Source organism: Nycticebus coucang, chromosome 18 (genome assembly GCF_027406575.1).
Source record: "Nycticebus coucang isolate mNycCou1 chromosome 18, mNycCou1.pri, whole genome shotgun sequence".
Classification (NCBI taxonomy): domain Eukaryota; kingdom Metazoa; phylum Chordata; class Mammalia; order Primates; family Lorisidae; genus Nycticebus; species Nycticebus coucang.
Window position 1 is genome coordinate 12,133,925 of NC_069797.1, and position 13,987 is coordinate 12,147,911.

At 43.2% G+C, this 13,987-nt stretch overlaps 1 protein-coding gene across 7 annotated transcripts in view; it reads left to right on the top strand.

Annotated features, from left to right (window-relative positions):
* Positions 1 to 13,987, top strand: part of TOM1L2 (target of myb1 like 2 membrane trafficking protein) — a 165,186-nt gene that overhangs the window by 83,999 nt on the left and 67,200 nt on the right. For 6 of the 7 annotated variants that reach the window (XR_008375436.1, XM_053568009.1, XM_053568010.1 and 3 more), the window contains exon 2: positions 3,987 to 4,071. The exons of the other annotated variant lie outside the window; for it this stretch is intronic. Coding sequence is in view for 5 of the 6 variants with exons in the window: in XM_053568009.1 (XP_053423984.1) it covers positions 3,987 to 4,071 (85 nt within the window). In the remaining variant the exon portion in view is untranslated. The remainder of the gene's footprint in view (positions 1 to 3,986; positions 4,072 to 13,987) is intronic. 7 annotated transcript variants of the gene reach the window in all.

The window sequence follows — 13,987 nt, forward strand, 5'->3', positions numbered from 1 at the left end:
TTTAAAAAGTAATAAAAAGAATATATTTACTGTGCTTTGAACTTCTTTTGAAAATAATTTAATTAATGATTTTTTTTTTGATACAGAGTCTCACTATGTCACCCTCAGTAGAGTGCTGTAGCATCATAGCTCACAGCAACCTCAACCTCTTGGGCTCAAGCAATTCTCTTGCCTCAGCCTCCCAGGTAGCTGGGACTACAGGCACCTGCCCCAATGCCCAGCTATTTTGCTGTTGTTGTTGTTTAGTAGGCCCGGACCAGCTCCGAACCCACCCGCCCCAATGCATGTGGCCGGCGCCCTAACCTCTGAGCTATGGGTGCCAACCTTAATTAACGATCTTTAAAAATTTTCATGGCACACCTGAGACCCTCTCACAGTACACCAGGGTGTTCATGGCACCCTGGTTGAAAATCACTGCTCTAGGGCATGAGGCTCATCAGGTATTGGTATGTTCTGAAAGCTCCCCAGGTGGTTCTGCTGTGCTACAAGGGCTGAGACCACTAACGTAGAGGAAGGGTGCTCACAGTCATTAGAGCTGGACAGTGGAGACACGGTGGAAGACAAGATAGGCCTAGTCCCTGTCCTGGTGGAGCTCACAGCCCAGTGGGGCAGGGAGCTAAATGACCCTAGTTCTCATCCTGGCTCTGCCACTGACAATCCCGAGCTCTTGGACCTTTCCCTTTTCTTTTCCAGGCCCTACTTTCCTGTCCAATGAGGGTATAGGTCTGAATGATCTGTGATCCCACCCTGCTCTTCCTCCAACCCAACAATCTGTTGGTTTATATATAATTTTTCTTTCTTTTTTGGTGATCTTTCTTTATTGTGGTAAAATATATGTAACATAAAATTTACTATTTTAACCATTTTACAGTATATGGTTTGGTGTCGTTAAGTACATTCACACTGCTGTGTACCCATCTCCAGGACTCTTCATCTTCCCCAACTGAAATTCTCCTTACCCTCTCCACTCCCCAGCTACTGGCAGCCACCATTCTATTTTCTATTTCTAGGAGCCTCAGATAAATGGAATCCTACAGTACTTATCCTTTTGTGGCTGGCTTATTTCATTTAGCATAAGGTCCTCAAGGTTCATCCATGTTGTAGCATGTGACAGGATTTCCTTCCTTTTTAAGGCTGAGTAATATTCCCTTGTATGGATAGACCACATTTTCCTTATTCATTCATCTGTTGATGGATACTTGGGTTGTTTTTACCCCTTGGCTATTGTGAATAATGCTGCCTTGAACATGGGTTTATAAATATCTCCTTAAGACTATGCTTTCAATTCTTTTGGTCATATACACAGAAGGGGAATTGTTGGATCTTATGGGAATTCTATGTTTAATTTATTAGGAAGCACTATAATGTTTTCCATAGCACATACCATTTTACATTCTCACAAGAGTTCCAATTTTTCCATATCCTCACCAACATTTGTTATTTTCTGGGTCTTTTTTGATAGTGTGTTTTTTTTGTTTTTTGTTTTTTTTAGAGATGGAGTCTCATTTTGTCGCCCTCAGTAGAGTGCAACGACATCACAGCTCACAGCAACCTCCAGCTCTTGGGCTTAGGCGATTCTCTTGCCTCAGCCTCCCACGTAACTGGGACCACAGGCACCTGCCACAACATCTGGCCATTTTTTGGTTGTAGTTGTCATTGTTGTTTGCCAGACCCAGGCTGGATTTGAACTCGCCAGCTCTGGTGTATGTGGCTGGCACCTTAGCTGCTTGAGCTATAGGTGCTGAGCCCGTTTTATATATTTGTTAGCCATTTGTATACCTTTGAAGAAATGTCTGAGCCCTTACCCCATATTTTAATTGGACAGTTTTGGTTCTTTTTTGTTGTTGTTGAAGTATAGGAGTCCTTTACATAGTCTAGGTATTAACCCCTTATCATATGTATGATTTACAAATACTTTTTTCCATTCTTTAGGTTGTTGATTATGTCCTTTGATGCACAGAAGTTTTTAATTTTGTTATAGTTAACCTTTTTCTTTTAGCTGGGTGCAGTGGCTCATGCCTGTAATTCTAGCACTCCAGGAGGCCGTGTGGCTGGAGGATCACCTGAGCTCAGGAGTTGGAGACCAGCCAGAGCAAGACCAATACCCCATCTCCACTAAAAATAGAAAAATTGGCCAGGCGTGGTCCCAGATACTTGTAAAGCTGAGAAAGAAGGATCTTTTGAACAAGTTGTTGTTTGAAGTTGTTGTGTGTGTAAGCGAGGCTAACACCACGGCACTCTAACCTAAGTGACAGAGTGACACTCTGTCTTGAAAAAATTTTTTTCTTCTTTTATTGCTTACGTTTTTGGTGTTACAGCCATGAGATATTTGCTAAATCCAATTTCATGAAGCTTTCCCCCATATTTTCTTCTAAGGGTTTTATAGTTTTATTTCTTACATTTATATCTTTGATCCATTCGGAGTTAATTTTTATATCAGGTATAAAAACTTCATTCTTTTGCATATGAAGACCCAGTTTTCAGCACAATTTGTTGAAAAGATTATCCTTTCCTCACTGAATGATCAGAAGGTTGTTTTGTGGATGAAAGAAAATAAGCAACCTGGCTTGGCGCCTGTAGGTTAAGTGTCTAGAGCAGGCATCCTCAAACTTTTTCAACAGGGGGCCAATTCACTGTCCTTCAGACCGTTGGAGGGCTGGACTATAGTTTTTAAAAAAAAAACTATGAACAAATTCCTATGCACACTGCACATATCTTATTTTGAAGTAAAAAACAAAACAGGAACAAATACAATTCACACCGCTTCATGTGGCCTGCGGGCTGCAGTTTGAGGACATCTGGTCTAGAGTGCCAGCCACATACACTGGAGCTGGCGGGTTTGAATCCAGCCTGGGCCTGCCAAAAAAACAATGACAACTACAACCAAAAAAAAAATGGCTGGGTGTTTCACAGTGGGAAGCTTCCTGTGCCAAAGCCAAAAGTCTGTTTAATCCATATATAATTCTGGCACCTGTCACCATCTCTTGTAAGAACTTGTTTTAAGGGGACAACATTCTTAGACCTCTGGATATGAGAAAGTTCTCTCTCTCCCAACTCTTCTGGAGACAGTCTATAATGCTTCCAGAAAGCAAAAACTTGCTTAATAGAAAATGTTGTCTGGCTCAGTGCCTGTAGCTCAGTGAGTAGGGCACCAGCCACATACACCAAGGCTGGTGGGTTCAAGCCCGGCCCAGGCCTGCTAAACAACGACAACCCCAACCAAAAAATAGCCCGGCATTGTGGTGGGCACTTGTAGTCTCAGCTACTTGGGAGGCTGAGGCAAGAGAATTGCTTGAGCCCAAGAGTTTGAGGTTGCTGTGAGCTGTGACACCATGGCACTCTACCAAGGGTGACAGCTTGAGACTCTGAAGAAAAAAAAAGAAAAGAAAAGAAAAGAAGCAACCAATCCATGACTGCAGCAGCTTGATAAATGATGTTCCCTTCCTCCCCTTTATCCCAGATGCAGTTTTTAACTACTGCAGTTCCTTTTTAATTATAATAGCAGATACCTACATAGTACTTACTGTGTGCTGAGCTTTATTCTAAGTGTTTTAGGTATACTAACCCATTTAATTTTCATAGCAACTTTGTGGGGCAAGTGGTGCTGTTTTCTCTAGTTTTGACACCTGGAGGCTAAGTGATTTGCCTAAGGTCATATAATGGGTAGGGGATGAAGCCTGAATTCAAAGCTGGGTCTGGAATCTGTGGGCTCATAAACTGAATATCCTTGTGACTTTTGACACCCAAGGCCTATCATAAGCTTTTCAGTCTGGAGTTAGGTGAATGAAAGACTGTGTTATGAACCAGCCCTCAACCTCAGATCTCTCCCGGTGAGTTTCCTTGTGAAAGCAGCATCCACACAATGACTGTTGGCTCAGCTCATCTGCTTGGGAGGAGAATGTGGTAGTTCCCATCTCTTCCCATGTCCTGCCAGGGCCTTCTTGTTCCAGGAGAAATGTAACCCAGTTTTCTCTCTGATTCCACAGAAAAGGCAACAGATGGCTCCCTGCAAAGTGAGGACTGGACATTGAACATGGAGATCTGTGACATCATCAATGAGACGGAGGAAGGGTACGTGCACCCGTCCTGGGATGCCTCTCTCAGCTCTTGGGGGTCATTCAAAGCCTGTCAGAGCCTTCAGATGATGGGTTTTATGATTTATTTTGTTTTAAGTCTGTGTGCTTTGGCATTTAATAAGTTAACACTCTTATTTGTCCTCTCCTGTCCATTCCCCCCCCCCCTTCCTCTGTGGCAGCACTCAAGGTAGAGCAGTGGCACCTTTTTAATCCTGCTCTAATCACAGGCAGAGACAAAGCTGCTTGCTGACGTGGTTCCAGTGGCCCTTAGTCTCTGCAGCCAAACTGTCACCTTTTCCTGTCCCTGTTCCCCTACTCCTCTCTGTCCTTCGCAGGTTTGTGGCTGTCTCTGCCCTGGTTTGCTGGAGGACAGCCCCAAGAGGAGGTCCAGGGCATGGTCAGGCAAGGCAGAGATTGGGAAAGTGGTGTGTGTGAACGCAGAGCAGTTTTAAACACGGGTAGACTTAGCCCACAAGTTGTTCCTCTTGCATTTCCGCACTGCTGGATCTGTTGCTGTTGTTTACTGTGCCTGCTTCTACCATTCTCTCTCTCTTTTTTTTTTTTATTGTTGGGGATTCATTGAGGGTACAATAAGCCAGGTTACACTGATTGCATTTGTTAGGTAAAGTCCCTCTTGCAATCATGTCTTGCCCCCATAAAGTGTGACACACACCAAGGCCCCACCCCCTCCCTCCGTCCCTCTTTCTGCTTCCCCCCCCATAACCTTAATTGTCCTTAATTGTCCTCATATCAAAATTGAGTACATAGGATTCATGCTTCTCCATTCTTGTGATGCTTTACTAAGAATAATGTCTTCCACTTCCATCCAGGTTAATACGAAGGACGTAAAGTCTCCATTTTTTTTTTAAATGGCTGAATAGTATTCCATGGTATACGTATACCACAGCTTGTTAATCCATTCCTGGGTTGGTGGGCATTTAGGCTGTTTCCACATTTTGGCGATTGTAAATTGAGCTGCAAGAAACAGTCTAGTACAAGTGTCCTTATGATAAAAGGATTTTTTTTCCTTCTGGGTAGATGCCCAGTAATGGGATTGCAGGATCAAATGGGAGGTCTAGCTTGAGTGCTTTGAGGTTTCTCCATACTTCCTTCCAGAAAGGTTGTACTACTTTGCAGTCCCACCAGCAGTGTAAAAGTGTTCCCTTCTCTCCACATCCACGCCAGCATCTGCAGTTTTGAGATTTTGTGATGTGGGCCATTCTCCCTGGGGTTAGATGATATCTCAGGGTTGTTTTGATTTGCATTTCTCTAATATATAGGGATGATGAACATTTTTCATGTGTTTGTTAGCCATTCGTCTGTTTACTTTAGAGAAGGTTCTATTCATGTCTCTTGCCCATTGATATATGGGATTGTTGGCTTTTTTCATGTGGATTAATTTGAGTTCTCTATAGATCCTAGTTATCAAGCTTTTGTCTGATTGAAAATATGCAAATATCCTTTCCCATTGTGTAGGTTGTCTCTTTGCTTTGGTTATTGTCTGCTTAGCTGTACAGAAGCTTTTCAGTTTAATGAAGTCCCATTTGTTTATTTTTGTTGTTGTTGCAATTGCCATGGCAGTCTTCTTCATGAAGTCTTTCCCCAGGCCAATATCTTCCAGTGTTTTCCTATGCTTTCTCTGAGGATTTTTATTATTTCATGCCTTAAATTTAAGTCCTTTATCCATCTTGAATCAATTTTTGTGAGTGGGGAAAGGTGTGGGTCCAGTTTTTTACATGTAGACATCCAGTTCTCCCAACACCATTTATTGAATAGGGAGTCTTTCCCCCAAGGTATGTTCTTGTTTGGTTTATCGAAGATTAGGTGGTTGTAAGATGTTAGTTTCATTTCTTGGTTTTCCATTCGATTCCAAGTGTCTATGTCTCTGTTTTTGTGCCAGTACCATGCTGTCTTGAGCACTATGGCTTTGTAGTACAGACTAAAATCTGGTATGCTGATGCCCCCAGCTTTATTTTTATTACTAAGAACTGCCTTAGCTATACGAGGTTTTTTCCGGTTCCATACAAAACGCAGAATCATTTTTTCCAAATCTTGAAAGTATGATGTTGGTATTTTGATAGGAATGGCATTGAATAGGTAGATTGCTTTGGGAAGTATAGACATTTTAACAATGTTGATTCTTCCCATCCATGAGCGTGGTATGTTCTTCCATTTGTTAATATCCTCTGCTATTTCCTTTCTGAGGATTTCAAGAGGTCCTTCACCTCCTTCGTTAGGTATATTCCTAGGTATTTCATTTTCTTTGAAACTATGGTGAAGGGAGTTGTGTCCTTAATTAGCTTCTCATCTTGACTGTTATTGGTGTATACAAAGGCTACTGACTTGTAGACATTGTTTTTATATCCTGAAACATTACTGTATTTTTTGATGACTTCTAGGAGGCTTGTGGTTGAGTCTTTGGGGTTCTCTAAGTATAAGATCATGTCGTCAGCAAAGAGGGAGAGTTTGACCTCCTCTGCTCCCATTTGGATTCCCTTTATTTCCTTGTCTTGCTTAATTGTATTGGCTGGAACTTCCAGCACTATGTTGAATAGCAAAGGTGACAGAGGACAACCTTGTCTGGTTCCAGTTCTAAGAGGAAAAGCTTTCAGTTTTACTCCATTCAGTAAAATATTGGCTGTGGGTTTGTCTTAGATAGCTTCAATCAGTTTTAGAAATGTTCCACCTGGGCGGCGCCTGTGGCTCAAAGGAGTAGAGCGCTGGGCCCATATGCCAGAGGTGGCAGGTTCAACCCGGCTCCAGCCAAAAACTGCAAAAAAAAAAAAAAGAAATGTTCCACCTATGCCTATACTCTTCAGTGTTCTAATTAGAAAAGGATGCTAGATTTTATCAAATGCTTTTTTTGCATGTATTGAGAGGATCATGTGATCTTTATTTTTGTCTCTGTTAATATGGTGGATAACGTTTATGGACTTGCGTATGTTAAACCTGCCTTACATCCCTGGGATGAAGCCTACTTGATCATGATGAATGACTTTTTTGATGATAAGCTGTAATCTATTGGCTAGGATTTTGTTGAGAATTTTTGCATCTATATTCATGAGTGAGATTGGTCTGAAATTCTCCTTTTTGTTTGGGTCTTTTCCTGGTTTTGCTATCAGTTGATGTTTGCGTCATAGAATGTGTTGGGGAAGTTTCCTTCTTCCTCAATTTTTTGGAATAATTTCTGCAGTACAGGAATAAGCTCTTCCTTGAAGGTTTGATAGAATTCTAGAGTGAAGCCATCTGGACCAGGGCATTTTTTGATTGGAAGATTTTTTACTGTTTCTTTGATCTCAGTGCTTGAAATTGGTCTGTTCAGGAGCTCTATTTCTTCCTGGCTTAGTCTAGGGAGAGGGTGTGATTCCAAATATTGATCCATTTCCTTCACATTGTCAAATTTCTGGGCATAGAGTTTCTGGTAGTATTCAGAGATGATCTCTTGTATCTCTGTGGGATCAGTTGTTATTTCCCCTTTATCATTTCTGATTGAGGTTACTAGAGATTTTACTTTTCTGTTCCTCGTTAGTCTGGCCAATGGTTTATCTATTTTATTAATTTTTTCAAAAAACCAACTCCTTGTTTCATTAATTTTCTGAATGATTCTTTTGTTTTCAATTTTATTGATCTCTGATTTGATTTTGGATATTTCTTTTCTTCTACTGAGTTTAGGCTTAGATTGTTCTTCTTTTTCCAATTCCATAAGATCTCTTGTGAGATTGTTGATGTGCTCTCTTTCTGTTTTTCGAATGTAGGCATCTAAAGCGATGAATTTTCCTCTCAAAACTGCTTTTGCAGTATCCCACAGGTTTTGGTAGCTTGTGTCTTCATTGTTGTTAAGCTCAAGGAAGTTAATGATTTCCTGTTTCATTTCTTCCTTCACCCATCTGTTATTCAACAGAAGATTGTTTAATTTCCATGCCTTTGGGTGGGGTCAAGCGTTTTTGTTAGAGTTGAGTTCCACCTTTAGTGCCTTATGGTCTGAGAAGATACAAGGTAAAATTTCAATTCTTTTGATTCTGTTGATATTTGTTTTGTGTCCCAGGATATGATCAATTTTGGAGAATGTTCCATGGGGTGATGAGAAGAATGTATATTCTTTATCTTTGGGGTGGAGTGTTCTATATGCGTCTATCAAGCATAGTTGTTCTAGGGTCTCATTTAAATCTCTTATATCTTTGTTTAATTTCTGTTTAGAGGATCTGTCCAGCTCTGTAAGAGGAGTGTTAAAGTCCCCTGTTGTTATGGCATTATCAGATATCATATTGCTCAGACTGAGTAAGGTCTGTTTCAAGAATCTGGGAGCATTTAAATTGGGTGCATAAATACTTAGAATTGAAATGTCTTCTTGTTGTATTTTTCCCTTGACCAGTATAAAGTGACCATCTTTGTCTTTTTTGACTTTAGTTGCTTTAAATCCACATGTATCTGAAAATAAGATTGCAACTCCTCTTTTCTTCTGAATTCCATTTGCCTGAAAAATTGTCTTCCAACCCTTGACTTGGAGCTTTAATTTGTCTTTTGAAGCCAGGTGTGTTTCTTGCAGACAGCAAATGGATGGCTTGTGTTTTTTAATCCAGTCAGCCAATCTATGTCTCTTCCGTGGGGAATTCAAGCCATTAACATTTATTGAGATAATTGATAAGCGTGGTAGTATTCTATTCATCTTATTTTGTGAGAGTCCATTGCTTAGTTTATCTTTTGCATCAGTGTGGAGGTTAGGTTCTGTCCTTTAATTTCTGAGTTCTTACTTTGCTGCTGATCCATTGTGGTGGTCAGTGTGCAGAACAGGTTGAAGTATTTCCTGTAGAGCTGGTCTTGTTGTGGCGAATTTCCTCAATGTTCGTATATCCATAAATGATTTGATTTCTCCATCAATTTTTAAGCTTAGCTTAGCAGGGTACAGAATTCTGGGCTGGAAATTGTTCTGTTTAAGTCAATTAAAGGTAGATGACCATTGTCTTCTTGCTTGGAAAGTTTCATTAGAGAAGTCTGCGGTCACTCTGATGGATTTGCCCCTGTAGGTCAACTGCCGCTTACTCCTGGCAGCTTGCAGAATCTTTTCTTTTGTCTTGACTTTGGACAGGTTCATCACAATGTGTCTTGGAGAAGCTCGGTTAGAGTTGAGGCGACCTGGGGTTTGATATCCCTCTGAAAGCAGTGTGTCAGAATCTTTGGTGATACTTGGGAAATTTTCTTTTTTAATATTCTGTAGTATGGCTTCCATTCCTCTGGGGCATTCTTCTTCCCCTTCTGGGATTCCTATAACTCGTATGTTTGAACACTTCATAAAGTCCCATAATTCTGACAGTGAACGTTCTGCTTTCTCTCTCTTCTTTTCTGCCTCTTTTACTGTCTGAGTTATCTCAAGAACTTTGTCTTCTACCTCTGAAATTCTTTCTTCTGCATGGTCTAACCTGTTGCTGATACTTTCCATTGCATCTTTAAGTTCCCTAATTGACTGTTTCAGTTCCTTCAGCTCTGCTATATCCTTTTTATATTCTTCATATCATTCATCTCTTATTTGATTCTGTTTTTGGATTTCCTTTTGGTTATTTTCCACTTTATTAGCAGTTTCCTTCATTGTTTCCATCATTTCTTTCATTGTTTTCAACATGTGTATTCTAAATTCCCTTTCTATCATTCCTAACATTTCTTTATAGGTGGAATCATCTGCAGTAGCTACCTCATGGTCCCTTGGCGGGGTTGTTCTGGACTGGTTCTTCATGTTGCCTGGAGTTTTCTGCTGATTCTTCCTCATGAGTGATTTCTTTTATCTGTTTCCTTGCCCTAATTTTCCTTTCACTTCCTCTTGCTCTTTTAGTTCTCATGCCTGTGGACTAAGGGTTACAGGACCAGAAGGGTGAGAAGGTTGAAGAGCAAAAAAGGGATGAAAGAAAGGAGGACCAAGTGATAAGAAAAATAGAGAAAGAAGAGGGGGTGGGTAAAAGGAATATTGACAAAAAGAAGAGAGGCACAGAAAGAGGGAGACAGAGCAATATAGGTGTACAGTAGGGTACTTTGACACAACCTTAAAAAAACCCCACCTTCTGGGGGTGCCCAGATGGGTGGTTCCCTTGAGGTCAGCAGCTCTTTGCTAACCTGATCAGACACAGTACCCCACCTCCACCACGTAGAGAGGAAAGACAAAAATGCTATAAATCAAACCAAAACAAGCAAACAGAAAACTTTACGGGATAAAATTGGGTGAAAAACCAAATAATAGCAGTAGAAACACTAGCAAAAATGAAGTTCTAGTTATTGAAAAAGGCAGCAATGGGAAATTATAATTAAACTAGAAAAATTGGGAAAGAAAAAGGATCTGTATGGAAAAGGTTGAAATTAAAAAACAAAACAACATCAACAACATCAAAATAGACAAAAAAACCCAACCAAACCCAAGAAAAAAAAAAAAAACACACAACCAAAAACAAAGCAGTATGTATATGTTATTGAATATTGTCTGGGCAACACGTGGTCTTCTGGGGTATGAGATGTTAATCACAGTTCTGATACAACTGGAGGCTGCTGATTTCTCAAACCCCAGCAGGTAGACACCCTAAATCTCTCTTCAGTCCACTTAAAAGGCACTTTGAACTTGTAAACTTGCTGAGCAGAAGCTTTCCCAGGAACGTGCTTGTCACTGGAATCACTGCTGAAGTGGCTATCCACTTACCCAGTGTGCCAAAACCGGTCTCACTCTGCCCCTGAGGGTTAGGGCTGCAAGGCGGCTCAGACCCCACCCTTAGGCTACTTGGTCGCTGGGTTACCAGCTCCCACCCGATTCTAGCTCTGTGACCCTGAGGGCGGAGCTTGCCGGGGCAGATCGCTCACAATGGCTCACTGTGACCCACAGCCAAACACTATTAGCTCCGTCTGGCTCAGTGGCTCAGACTGGGGCCCTAGACAATGGCCAGAGTTCTCCGCACTCCCGCTCAGGCTCTCCCCAAGGCAGTTCAACTGAGTGCCAAGTCCAAAGACACCAAAACAGTTCACAGGTAAGGCCTTTCCGGTTTGCAGTCTCGCTGCTACTGAACTTACAGTTGCGGGCGGGTTTAGACGGATTGAACACACGCGACCACTTGCCGTTTTTCCACTGTTTTAGTCCTCCTCTTGGGGTCCAGAAGTCTCTCGCTGACTTCCTGTATCCTCAGAGGGGTGATGATAGGCAGATCCCACCAGCCAGAGATGCCTGGAGTCCTATCTCCCCAGACTCACGGTACCCAGATGCAAGGAAGCTGTTACTACCTCTTTTTTTTTTTTTTTTTTTGCAGTTTTTGGCCGGGGCTGCGTTTGAACCCACCATCTCTGGCATATGGGGCCAGTGCCCTACTCCTTTGAGCCATAGGCACTGCCCCCATTGTCTCTATTTTTGCTTCTCCCAAATTAGTCTACATTTAGCCCTCAATCCACATCATAAACACTTATTTCACTTTAGCCATGTGCTCTTAAACCATCTTCAGAGTGGCTGTGATAGCAGGTGGGACTCCGGCAGCCCTGGGCCGGCATCTTAGCACTGTCACTCACTAGCCTTGCCATGTATGACTTGAGGACCAGCCTCTTAAGTTTGGTCCTGCCTTCGTTTAGCAAATATTTCTTCAGTGACTGCTTTGTGCCAGGCCCTACTGTGGACACAGCAGTGAGTACAAATAGGCTCCCTCCTGTGAAGTGGGGAGGCAGGCTGCAAACAAGACCATTAAACACAAGCCTGGTCAGATGGGGACAAGATCGTGGGAAGGAGACGGGGCAGAAAACAGGGATTTAGCAATTTTAAATAGAATGGTCATGGAAATCTCAATGAGAAGGTGACATTAAACATAGACAGGAAGGAGATGAGGGAGTGAGGGGTGAGGATCATACAGGGAAGAACTGCCCAGGCTCGAGGAGCTACAAACACAAATGCACTGGGACAGAGGGTGTCTGGTGTGTTTGAGGAACAGCAAGGTGTCTGATAGGCTCAGAGTAGAGGGATGGAGGAAGAGGGTACCCAGAGATGAGATTGACAGTGTATTGGGGATCTGTGTGGGCTCCAGAGGGACTCTGGCTTTGACATTGGAGGGCTTAAGCAGGAATAGGACTGTCTCACTTTCGTTGTAAAGAGATCACTCTGTCTATTGTGTTCAGAATGGCCTGGCTGGGTCAGACCAAGTGCAGAAATAGAAAGCCTAGTACTGTTTTCACAGTAACACTGGTGTGAGATGATAGCTGAGTTGATGGCAGGCTTGCACAGGGCAGTGGGCAAGACAGCAGGAAATGCTGAGTATGTTTAGAAGGTAGAGCCAACGACATTGGCTGATGTGGGGACAGGAGCAAAGAGGCAAGGGTAACCACAGGTTTGGTTGAACAGCCACGGGTGTTTCCTAAGATGGAGCAGTCCAGGGAGCAGAGACAGGAGTAGACCTGAGCTGCCAGAGAGTGGGTGACACTGGGGTTGGAGCAGTAGCCTGTGCTGCGTGAAAGTGTGGGAGTCTTCAGTGAAAGGTGGATCATATCCAACTCACAACTGGTTGCTAGAGACTGCACATTGCCACTACCGCCATCACTGGGCTGAGAATAGCTGCCCTCTTTCAGATCCTCTGGGACTCCTCTCTTCCTCACACCTCCTCAGGCACCATTCATTTACTAGTTTATCCACTTGACCAGCCATTCACTGACCCCCGCCTGTCAGGAAGCAGTGGCTCCAGGACACCAAGTGAATGTGCAGTTTGCCCTAAAGGCCTTACCTGGGTGACTGGCCAGGGCTGTGGCAGGTTCACATGCCTTCTGGAAGGGCTGGCAGGAGGGGGAGGTGTGCCTGGTAGCTAAGGGAGGCATGAAAAGGGCCAGTGTGTTGAGGTAGACAGAGCGGTGTGAGGGGAGGAGAAGTGTCTAGAATCAGGCTGAACAGGTGGTCACCGTCAGGTGGTCACCGTCAGGTGCTTCACCTGACCTGATGTCTGGACTCTGGCCCTTTCCCTCAGTCCCTTCCTGCTGTAGAAGTTGGAAAGTTACTCCCTTGCTAGCAAGCCTTCAGGCTGTCTCAGCCTCTTAGGATAAAGATCCTTCACCAGGCCCGTGAGGAGCTCTCTGCAGCTCCACTTGGGGTGCTCTGGTCCCGCTGATCTTTCCGCTCCTTGAATTTTTCACATTCCTGTACCCAGTTTGAAATTCTCTACAAAGCAACGTACAAATACTTTGACAACGCTAATTTTCTAGTGAATTGCTCTAATACTCCTATGGCTTGAGGTCAGGAAGACCAGGATCCTCAGAAGCTTCCGCATTCTGGATGGGCTGGAAACCTTTTTTTTTTGCAGTTTTTGGCCAGGGCTGGGTTTGAACCCACCACCTCTGGGGCCGGCGCCCTACTCCTTTGAGCCATAGGCGCCACCCTGAAAGCCTTCTTTTTCAACTCCTCACCTCACAGAAGGCTTGGGCACACACACTTTTTTCCTCAAGTAGCCCAATCTTTTGTTCCTGCATTTTTGAGTGAGAGCACCTCAGTGATTCCTGAGGATTTTCTGTCCTTCCTTTGCTGTGATGTGACTTTCAAATTTCTTCCTAGCTGGGCATGGTGACATGCACCTGTGTCTCAGCTGCTCTGAAGGCTGAGGCAGGAGGATCACTGGAGGTCAGCAGTTTGAGGCTGCAATGAGCTATGATCACAGCACTTCCCTCTAGCCTGGGTTACAGAGTGAGACCCTGTTTCTTTGAAGTTTTTTTTTTGCCGGGACTGGGCTTGAACCCACCACCTCCAGCATATGGGACTAGCACCCTACTCCTTTGAGCTACAGGTGCCACACTGAGACCCTGTTCTTTTTTTTTTTTTTTGCAGTTTTTGGCCTGGGCTGGATTTGAACCCGCCTCCTCCGGTATATGGGGCTGGTACCCTACTTCTTTGAGCTACAGGTGCCGCCTGACCCTGTTCTTTAAAA